This window comes from Musa acuminata, chromosome BXJ3-6 (assembly GCF_036884655.1).
Source record: "Musa acuminata AAA Group cultivar baxijiao chromosome BXJ3-6, Cavendish_Baxijiao_AAA, whole genome shotgun sequence".
Taxonomy (NCBI): Eukaryota; Viridiplantae; Streptophyta; class Magnoliopsida; order Zingiberales; family Musaceae; genus Musa; species Musa acuminata.
In genome coordinates, this window is record NC_088354.1 from 33246969 (window position 1) to 33259010 (window position 12042).

Consider the following 12042-nt stretch of genomic DNA (forward strand, 5'->3'; position numbering starts at 1 on the left):
CAACAACAGGACTCGCTGTTCGTACCCCAAAAAAAGAGAGTTTTATTTTCTTTTTAGTTAAATTAACATATATATATATATATATATATATATATATATTCAAATATTAGGATTCTATAAGTCACTGTCATTAATATTTATTTTGAAAAAAAATTAACTATTTATAGTCATGATTATTATTATTAATTTATTTGAGTTAATATTATATAAAAAATATGAATTTATATAGTATGCATATTCTAAACATATTTTTAAAAATAAATAAATAAATATGAGAATCGCTATCAATCATTTTCTTTAAATATCCACTTGCCAAATTCAAATCATGGAATTGCCCCCTTTAAATTGATACTTGCTAGGGAAGAAAACATAGATTTACTTGGGGGGGGGGGGCTCATAATATTGGCAAAGGAACAAAAATCTCAATATTATTAGATTTTCTAATTGATTTTCTCGAAAGTGTTTGTATCACTATGGTATTATTTTGATGAAATATTTATTTATATATATTCCATTAAAAAAAGGATGGGCAAATTCACTATGGATTTTTTTTTTTCCCATTGAACACTCAGTACTTTTTAATTTGAAGGGTTCTTCTTTTCTTGGTCGAATTCAATGCATTAGAAAATGGGAGCAACGTACTAAATTAATTAATAATGATAATAAAATAACAATAAGAAATAAATTTATTTTTTTATATAAGTTATAAAAAATAGAAAATATAAATATTATAAATTAATATTTTTGCTATAAAATTAGAAGAAAAAAAAATATTCTAAAAGTGATTTAAAAAATTCTATTTTGAATTTTATTAAGTATATATAAAAATATTAAAAAAATATTTGGAGTTGAGAATTCTTTGCCAAATCGTTTTCTTTTTTCGTTTAAAAGAAAGCTCATTTTGAGATAGCAATAAAAATAACATGAGAGAAATAAACTACATATCTAAATCATGGGTTCAAAAGATCAATAGATTAAAACATTAATTTGATTATCAAACATTGAGAACTTTAAAATCTCTTTTAATGACTTTTTACACTTATCAAACATTATTAATGTGGTTGTACTATATTTTTTGGATTTGATTAGCTAAAAATTATGCAAGTATTTGAAGTATTAATCTATAGAATATTATGGATAGAGGGTGACTTTTACTAACCTATTAATGCTGAATTTGATGCTCAAATTCTTACAATCTATGATATCTCCTGCATTTCAATTACTAATATTTTCCAACTTCCAAAAATACTTCTATTATTCCACACAGCAATTAGTGTTATTGGTTGAAACAATTCCGATACTTATATTTATTTAAAATAAATTATAAAAAATTATAGTTGGGATTTCCTATCTTCTGTGACCAAATTTATCCCCTTCACCAAATAGAAATACTAAATCTTAAATAATCAATTTATGTTAATAAATTAAACTTGACATAATAAATTTACACTCTTTAATATTTATTCCTTTAAATTTGAATTTGACATACATACATACATACATTCATACATCGGTTGATATAAATTAGTTTATTAATCTTAAATAATCAATTTATGTTAATAACCTTTAGAAACTCATTTTTGTGATATCATTTAACATAATTAGAATGATTAAACAAATATTTAAGATGACTATCAAAGATAATGCGATATATCAAGAGTTTTGACATTTGAAGCAACATATATGCTATAATTCAAATGACAAATATATTATTTATAATATTTGCAAAGATGTATATCTTATACATTTGTTTTTGATAAATCATGAGATGAACTACAAATCATACCCTCAGAGTTAATTGTCAGAAATAACTACAAATCATACATTTGTTTTTGTCAGTTATTTCTCAATAACATCAGTAGGAAAAGGAATGATAGCTATCAATGACTCATTTAGCAGTGAGTGTGATGAAATAGTGAAGAAATATCCATTTGTTATCAATGCTCAACATTTATCTATTAATTAGATTGGACCACATCAGCATGTCCACATGGATGTCTGCATCTTGCATCCACATCACCTCCACACTGTTTCGATCAAGATAAGATCGAAGAAATGTAAGCCTCAAATTGACAAGAAATGTCATTAATATCAACATTGATAGAAGAAATAGTCGAGATTAGAGGTTAATCTCCTATCGTAAAAAAATTTTATCAATAAATTTCAATTGATGGACTCTATCAAGAATAATCAAAAGCCTCTAAACATAATTAAGATTTATGATAAATTATACGAGACCATAGACTATTTTATGAATTGGTTAGATTCACCACCTATAATTTTTAGAATATATGAGTGAAAAAAGATTTTTGACCTTTTTTTTTCAATGTCAGCATAGCCTTAGTTATGTTTATGTGTTTCCCTTATTTATACACAAACATGTTATTAGTATCAAAATTTGATCATCGATCCATATTATGGAGTGGAGTCCTAATAACTAGATTTTTGAGGAAATGTAAACAAAATTCAGCTAATATATATTAGTATGTTTTCATTGCTATCCTAAAAAAAATAGTTTTTTTAAGAGCAAACTTAATGTACATGTAGAATAGATTATAAAGTCAAGAAAATTCATCCAAATGTCTGTGATCATAATCTCTTGTTTAGTCTTATTTTGTGTAGGGATGCAAAAGAGGATGATAAAAGTTAATAAAAGTAGAAATTAGTAAATAGATATCTTGTAAGCTTTAGAGGCATATCATAATTAAAGTTATTAATAATAGTTCATTTAGTCCCTCTTTATTCTTTTCTTTTCTTTTCTCTCCTCTTCTCATGTGTGTTCTCTTCCTTATATGTCTCTTTCTTTCTCTTCCATAAATCACATCAATGTATCCTCATTAAGGTTGTCTAATACATATTCATAAATAATATTCAAACATGACTTGATTCAATTATGTTTGGCTTGATAAGGATTCAATTATATATAATACATCATATATATAATTATCTGCAAGATTTTCTACTCCTAACTATTAGATCTTGGAGTAATTAATGATTTATTTATCCTCTCTCTCTCTCTCTCTCTCTCTCTCTCTCTCTCTCTCTCTCTCTCTCTCTCTCTCTCTACATATAACCACATCTAAAGTATACTATGAAGAACAAAAACTTAGCTACATTAAGATGAAACAAACAAAGATTACATGAGATGTTGGTTGTGGGTGTAGTATTATCCCATTTTTCTCTTTTATTTTACTTCTTCTACTGCCACCTTAGTTGTTTGTTGTTGACCCAACATTTGACTTCACTCTCAACTTATCTGATTTCTTTTTTGTCACTTGTTGGAGGAAGGAAGCGTTCTATACCACAGGTTTCTATCAAGAACATATAAAAAATTAGTAGTATATTATATCATAATAGTTATGGTTTGGTGATCCAAGCTCAAGCAAATATCTTAATTTTTTGAATGACAATGTTGGTATAAGCTAAGAAATGGATCTGATGCAGTGAACGAGAGATCAACTTGGTAGGTGTGAAGCTAAAGGAACAAGCAGGTGGGTAATGGGAGGGTGACATGATGAGTTCATGTCTCCTTGACATGGGAAAGAGTCTGAGGTGGATAGAAAGAACCTGACCAATCTGTAGCATCCAAGTCTTTATTGCTTTTGTCTGTTTGCCTGCCGCCATGCTGTTGTTGATAAGTGGGGACTTCTGCACCCCCAATCCATTCCTCTGCTTCTTTACATTTTGGTCAGGTACATGCTGCAGCATACACTCAGATGTGTTCGTTTGCAGCTGGAATCAGATAGTGCAAGCCATGAAGAACATATCAAGTTCAAACTAGTGATGTGATAATTTATCTAGAAGAATTGTGGATAACGTCAAAGACAAAAAAGGATCACAAAGCTTTGGTTACTAGAAGGTGATTCATCTTGTTGTTGAAGAACCAAGAATAAACAAAGATCTCATTTTGCAACAGGAAGCTCAATGTGGTGGAGTACCAAAAGAAATGGGCAATGGCGAACCCTGAGGTCAGGCAATTCAGCCATGAGACAGATAATGAGCGGCTGTCAGCTGGCCGGCAGATAACAAGATCAAAGCTATGACTTGCGAATTTTGTTAGACTATGCTAACAACGTACAAGGATCTATATAATCAACGAAACAGCTTCTTCGATCTATGTTTGATTGTTGCCTGATGAGGATCTTAGTGATGGATGAGGGTTAGTAGCAGAACTATTTGCTATCCCAGAATTGAACACAACATTTTGAGAGGAGCCTGGAGCAGGGTGGATTGCAGAGAGAGGTAACCGGGGACCAAATGCAAACATTTGCTGCCGTTGCACGAGTGGCATCTGATGATGGCCCGGGAGATTGTTGTCGTACGCAGCTTGTGGCATATTCACCTGTCCGACCAAGGGTGACACGGCTGGCTGTCCGGAATTTGCATTTACAGCAGCTGGTGCTGTGGTTGTCGCTCCTGCCGATGATGGTATATTATTTGTGGTCGATCCAATACGGGTGGACATCATACGGACCCGTTCAGCCGAAAGCCTTTGTCTCATCCTCTCAGCCTGTTCACATTCCTTGAGCAGTAAGGTTTCCACTTCTGCAAACTGTTTCAGCTTCAGCTCCAACCTCTTCAGCTGCATAGAAATAATCCCAGGAGATGTGAGATCAAAACTAACCTTGGAACATTATAAAGGCACAAAACAGCATTGTAATCTAGCAGAAGAAACTAAGCTAACCACAGAAAAATCTAACTCCATGGAAATTCTTCACTCATCCAAAACTGCAGGTACAGATATGATCATTTTCATCAATAAACTTCCATCTTAAGATTTGGCTGATGCATCGCAATTACAACAAAATGGAAGTTTAGAAGTTTCAATGCTTGAAGACCAACCTACCACAAGTATATTCATTTTTTAAAAAATTCATCATTCAGAGCATATGCTCCAAAGATTTATTTCTCTTTTAATTGGGTGATTTGGTTATTTACGAATTTGTTATGGTAAAATTTATTAATCATATTAGGTAATTTCTCATAGTTTAATTTCAATATTTACAAAATCATAAAATTCTAATAATGATCAAATATTCTACATTATTATGTAAATTTGTAACCTTGTTAAAAATGATTTGTTGCTTTTCCTTAATTTTTCATTTGATCACATGGAATTAATTGACCAATCTTACCATTGGGCACATTTTTGATAGGATTGTGGGACTGTCAATGCCAACACTATGGAGGATGTGAACCTCATCTGAAGAAATTGCTGCCCAGATTCTATCACATACACTATATCCAATGACTGCGAGGAAAATTGATTCATCTTTTCCTTGACATATACACAAGCTCGAAATCATCTTTCATGCAAACATTTTGGGGAACTGATCTATATCCATCATAGACATACGTATGGGATTATGGTATGTAAATAAGGACAAAGAGGACGAGGCTAAGACAAATCTGTTTGATTCCCAATTTATCTCCGAGTCAAATTTACGGTTAACAAGCTATGCATAATTAGGAATTAGAATGATCCATTATTTAATGAGGCACGAGATCCACCATATCCATTGAAGTTCATTTTAGAACAGATGGCGGAGGTCAGAATGTAACCAACCTCTCGTAACAGTGGTTCCATATGCGGACAAAGATGCTAGATTTGATCACCTTAGGTTATTGATGATAACATTTCTTTTCTCTTTGATTCAGGTCTTTCAAAGATCCCGAATAATGATGGTGACATCAATAGAGACAAAGGTGACTAGGATTCCTATGCTCTGGCAACCCAGAGAGGTAGAACACTGATAAAGGAGCAAAGATTTACTCATACCACTTAATATCCAATATAATTTATGAGAGGAAGGGAAAAACAAGATCAATTATGACTTTGAAATTACTTTAAGATGAGAGAGAGTATGATCGAATCTTACCAGCATGGATTTTCTGAGCTAAAGTAGGAACCCAGCAACTAGTCTCAATTTCTAAATCAAAAAACTAGTCTCAATTTCTAAATCAAAAAAATCCTATTGTCCAAAAGTGCAGCAGACCGGTCGGATTGCTAGTACTCGACAGCCAACATGGTCATTTGTACCCCCACAAAACCTTGCTTTCCCACTATATGTGCACACATCTGGTCAACGAATACACTTTCGGAATATTGTTCATCTGATAAACAAGTGGTGCAGTGTTTAATAATGTCATATGACATGGGAGCAATATCATTTCTATAACAACACCGACCTTTAGTCACATGTATCTCCCAAGGAGGAACACCATTCATTTTGACGTCAGTAGAAAGACAATATGACATGTATTCTATGTGCATATTGTTAATATGTGATTATCGAAGTTTTAATCTCATTCTCATGTATGATGTATGACTATCTTATATGTATGATAATTTTTATATGCGTACATTGTATAATTGCTAGTTTTGGTTTTTCAAAGGCTTCACTTTTGCTCTTTATAATATGATTAATAATATGCCATAAGCAAATACAAAAAGATTGGATGTTGAATATACATGAAAAAGGAAAAAAGACTGGCCCACCGTTGTACCAACCCATGCTAGCACACGATACAAATAGATGATGGTGTCCATATTGGTCCAACAGTCAAATGATACTATTCTTGGACCAATATCTGAATCTATAATTCTAAACATCAGTTTGTAAATAACCTATCAAACATATAGGTAAAATAATCAATTAATTGCATTGAAAGCACATTTGGCTTTCCTTTTCAACCATTTACTCTAATTTATATAGTCAAATCTCCCAGCAAATTTAGATTTATCAAAACTGGCTAAACTCCAATTGTTTGTCTGAGAGAATTAGCAAGTGTAGTGTCTTATAAACCATATGAAAGCAGCATATGCTAAAATCTAACCTGGTGATTTATGATAGTAGCAGCCAACCTCTGGATTTCACGCTCCTCTTGATCTGCAAATAGTTTTGCTTTCACTGCAGCTGCGGATAGACCATACATGGCAGCATATTTCACAAGGTCAGGAGCAGGAGAAGTAGCACCATTTTTAGCATGTCGCACTTGACCATCGGTTCCATCTGACAACAAAATCAGAAGTGAGAAAATTTTCACGATTGTGAGCTAGAACAGAAATGGCATCAGATGTATACCTTTCTGATGGCCCAAGTTTGCATGTGGTCTATGAATACCAACTTCAGTATGCGAGCCATCAGATCTGATCCATTCAACAAAGTCTCAATTAAGGTTATTGGGTGTCAAACTCTTTTGAGTGTCAATTTGCACATAAATCAAGACAAAAAACTAGAATGACAAACCTAGATTGGGACAGGGAAAAATCCTGAGCATGTATAAAAGCAATCCTCAAACGTATATAACTGCTTTTAACATGCTTGACGGCACTAAGATATAGATAAAGCAAGTAACATACTGTGATAAATCCTGAGCAAATTGGCATTAATAAAGCATGTACCAATCCTATTAATGACAGAAATTTTTAGCACAAACCTGCAATCCTCTCTAGTCAAGACAGATAGTGCTGCACTTGCACAGGCTGCTGCAACTCTTGGTCCAATTGCAGAGGTTAAAAAGGCAACCTGTAAAATTTCACAATGGTTAGACAAAATAATATACTTGAACCTTACAAGTAGTAGATATTTCCACAAGCAGCAACTCAACAATTAGATGTAACAAGTTCTGAATATTCTTAAAGCAAAACATTTGCCATTTTCTAATTTGTTTTACCCAGATAATATGATCGTTTTAGTTGTAAAATTACAAGTATTTTCTATTAGGGTTATGACATGGATTAAAGTCTCAATCTGGTACTAGTACCAACTGACAGCCAGATCGACGGGCCGACATACAACACTCGTTATGTGTCACTAGTTGGTATCACCCAAACCAAAGACAAGGAGAGAAAAAAAAAGACAAAAGAGGAGGAGGAGAAAGAGGAGGTGGGTGGGACAAGATATGGCCGGGAGGCGGCAGGTTCCATAGTTGTCAGGTCTTCAAATATATATCATAAAATTTAATTTCCTAGATCTAGGACTCATAGAACCAACAATAAGCATATATTCTCTGAGGTTCCTAGTTTGCATATATTTGTAGTTTGCAAGATTTGGCTGTTAACAAAATCATATTGAAGTATCATGTATTCACCAAGGTTGTGTAATCATAGCAGACCAGAAATTAAAGCAGCCAGTTTGTTGATACACTTTTTATATTTGAAGAAAATCAAGATAAAGAAAGAATGTCATCATAAATATACACAACCAACAAGTCATCTGCCTGGAGCTGAATTCATGCGCTACATTCATTATATTCTTTCATAATAATAAAGCACAAGGATGCACATAGGCACAACAACTCACCAAGGACATAACTGGATTAGCAGAATTTGCAAAAGGAAGCTGGTTAGTGGTAGTGAAATCTCCATTGCTTAATCCTAAGATACACCACCGGTAAAAAAAAAATTTAACCAAAGGAATAATTACATGATCTAAAAATAATATCTTCCAACAAGCTCCAAATGGATTCTATTAAAATTACCTTCAACATTACCATTAGAATTTGAATTTGAAAGCCCAGGATCATGTCTGATCGAGGAATCAGATATGGTCGGCATATGTGGAAGTTCAACATTTTCCAATAGACCATCTTCTGTTGGAAGGCGAAGGAAATGGCAAATACATTGTGCCTTTGACTTGGTGCCTACATATTCTGCAATTTCATTCCAGTTGTCATTATATTTTTCTAAAGCCTCAAGTAACAGCAATGTTTCCTGATCCGTCCAGCTATCCCCGTCGATATCTGAATTATCCTTTTTCGAATCCATTCTTGTGAAGTCTAGGCTTGAATGACCAGTGACAAATTTTGCATCATGAAAGCAGTCTGCACAAAGCATGATATCCACCTGTAGGAACAATTATGGTCAACAAACAAAGCTTACTATAATAATATAAGCATTCAAGAGTATAGAAAATTACCATTATATTTAATGCCACAGAACATTTCTCTATGTTCATTCAAAAAATCTAGCAGCTAAGTTACCAGTAAAATACCCTCCTGGATCAATCATAACAACTTGAAATACATAGCTCTAACCACTTAGCTAATGGATTAATATTGATTGAGCACATAAATTCAAAAGTTAGGGAAAAAAGAATAGGGCATCGAATGCTTTGCCCCTTTCTCTACAGATTTGAGAGGCAAAATTGAGATAGTTACATCACACAAAAAATCCAAATTCCTCAAATCAAGCTATTAAGAAAATTGTACTTCTTCTCAATTATCATTTTCAGTTTCTTAATAAGAAGGAATAGCAACTGATATAAGAAAAATGGATTAGGCTGTAAATATCCAGACAAAATTTTTAACATATAGACAATAAACTGTATTAAGTATGCTATGGATAAATGACATGTAAAGATCATCTAGAGTATAGACTCAGGCTAACTGTAATATTGACCAGTAATAAGCCCCCATCAGAAACACAAGATTAGCTATGAGCAAGATAATCAAGTGCCTCAATACTGAAACTTCACTGGAGACCTCTCATGACAACAAATGAAAATCTTCAGGACAACACTCCAAACCTCCAGATTATTTTACATTAGCTCATAATCAGGCCAAAAGAGTTGTAATGATAATGACAACAAAGAATTATGGTGATGCATTATTATTATGATCAAGCAATTTTTGACACAAAATAATAATAAGATTCAGTGACAGTCACACTATTGAGAAAACTAAAATAACAATCATATAACACCATACTCCAGTGTCCTATAACATTATCCAGCATGTACATGAATATAGTACAACAGACCTCCTGTGTAATATAAAGTGAAACAGACCTCCTTCTGTGATTGATAGTGCAAACTGGTCAGGGGGCAAGAGCAGAAGTTGCAGGAGTGTTCAGCAAACCGTTCCCTAATTCTACCATCCAAATCCACAATACCAGCATCAGAATCTGTTGATGCAGAATGAGAAAGGAAAGCAACATCCTCTAGCCTTAGGCTACATTTTGGTCTGTCAAACAGCATCAAACTGTCTATTGATCTCAATGGTGATGTCTGAAGCTGTAGCTCCCCACTTGCTTCCTCCCTAACAAGTGACCCAGCCATCCTCAGCCCACGATGAACTGAAGAAGCCGCAAGATAATTAATAATTCCCCAATGGTCCAGAAACCTCACGATCCGACTAAGATCATAAAGTTCATTGTTCGGAACCAATGCTTGGCAATCAGCAAAAGATAGCCTCTTTCCCGAATTTTCCAGGTACTTGGAAATTATCTTGTTTCGAAGGCCTATGTACCTCTCTGGGGTGTGATCGCCGGACGTTCCGGTAACAAAGTGCGGCACCACTTGCCTCTCCAAGCGGTTCACAGTGCTGGCTGAAAACCAGTCTAAGAACTCAAAAAAAGAAACTTTTTTAGCAAAGATTCAACGGTCGGGAGAGTGAAACGAGAAGAAGGACAAAAGAACAAGTACAGCTACTACCAACCGGAGTGCACTGGAACGAGGAGGAGCTGCTCCTTGCCGAACCGCTTCACTACTCCCTTCCCTTCCATGAGAGGCGGAGGGGTGCAGACATAAGACGAAGAATTATCAAGGTCCGGCTGCTGCTGCAGCGAAGGGTTATCGGGGAGCACCACCGAGAGGACCTGCAACTGGCCGTGAGAGATGTTCTCCAAACAAGGCGGAGCCCACGAGCGGGCAGCGTTGGAGCGCTCGGCAGCGACGAGGGCGAGGACGGAAGAGTGGGGGCGATTTACGGAGCGGCGGACGGCGGAGGGGAAGTCGGAGACCCGGTGGCCACCGCCGGAAAGTACCTCGGACTCACGGAGGTCGAGGACGGGGTCAGCGGCGGCCAGGATTGCGGGGGAATCACGGCCGTCATCCTCCACCTCCTCCGCGGCAGCGGCCGCGTCCTCGTCGTCGTCATCCTCATCGTCCCGCATATTCTGCCGCCTGGGGTTGGCGTCGCGCTTCCGCTTCCGCTTGCGCCATTTGAGCCGCGAATCTGACGCGATTTGATCTCGGCGTCAAAAGGAAGCGAATGAATGGGGGATTTGGTGAAGAACAAAAAGAAGAAGGGGAAACCACGATGAGAAAAGATAGAGATTGAGAACGAGAGTCGTAGGGTTTACCTGAGGATGGGAGAGAAGGGGAAGCGGGCGACATGGGCGTGAGCTCGTGGAGGGCTCGGGACGCGAGCTTGATGGCACAGAGCGGAGCCGAAAAGGGGCGAGGGGAGTAAGACGACCGGGAGTCAGCGTATCCTCCTCACCCATGGAAAGCTACTCGTGTTGTATGTACTATTTGCATACATGCCCCTATACCATTTCAAATTTATTTATTTCCTCAAAAATGTAAAATCATGTTGAAATATGATGTAATATGCAAAAGTATAAAAGACATGTTTAGATATAACAGCAATAAAAGGTAAAAAAAATCATTAATATTATATACTTAAAGTCAAAGATATCAAAAAGTTTGATGCTTAGATAAGATAATTTGAAAACAAGTTACAAAGTCAGTTCAACCCCATCCACTTATTCATGAAGACCTCGGTGGTCCCAAATAATTAATGGAAGTAGCTACTTATACAAAATTAATTATATGTGAAGGTACTAAAATGCCAAAATAATAAGTCTCGTAATACTATGGTTATATATACACATATATATATATATATATATATATATATATATATATATATATATATATATATATATATATATATATATATATATATATATATATATATATATATATATATAATGTTGAATCTCGAATTTTGATGATAAAATCAAATGATCTAATTAACGTTTGAGTGATGCAGGACTAACTTCGATCGTAGAAAAGAAAATCGATTAAAGTAGGAGAATCAGACGTTGGGCTAGAGTGGAATATGTCAGAAGATTGGACGTCGGGCCGAAGGGTTGGTCGACATGCCGGAATGACTTCGTGTCATTAGTTTGGGCATCGAGCTAGAAGAATCAGACATTACGCCAAGAAGATCGGATGTTGCCAGAGGTCAACATATTGATGGATCGAGTAATACATTGAATGAGAGGACGATGCATCGAAAAATCGGACGAAG

At 35.2% G+C, this 12042-nt stretch overlaps 1 protein-coding gene across 2 annotated transcripts; it reads right to left on the minus strand.

Annotated features, from left to right (window-relative positions):
* Window positions 1-3832: 3832 nt before the first annotated feature.
* LOC103989065 (SWI/SNF complex subunit SWI3C homolog) lies at window positions 3833-11242 on the minus strand. Of its 2 annotated transcripts, none has more exons than XM_065157125.1 (9): window positions 11087-11242; window positions 10441-10959; window positions 9792-10342; window positions 8497-8848; window positions 8307-8380; window positions 7441-7529; window positions 7086-7150; window positions 6838-7013; window positions 3833-4582 (listed from the first exon to the last, which is right to left on the minus strand). In XM_065157125.1, exons 1-9 carry the CDS (start codon window positions 11118-11120, stop codon window positions 4115-4117), a joined length of 2328 nt encoding a protein of 775 aa, XP_065013197.1. In that variant the 5' UTR covers window positions 11121-11242; the 3' UTR covers window positions 3833-4114. The 2 variants fall into 2 exon arrangements, with proteins under 2 accessions (XP_065013197.1, XP_009406083.2); XM_009407808.2 differs by having other exon boundaries at window positions 8485-8848.
* Window positions 11243-12042: the final 800 nt, after the last annotated feature.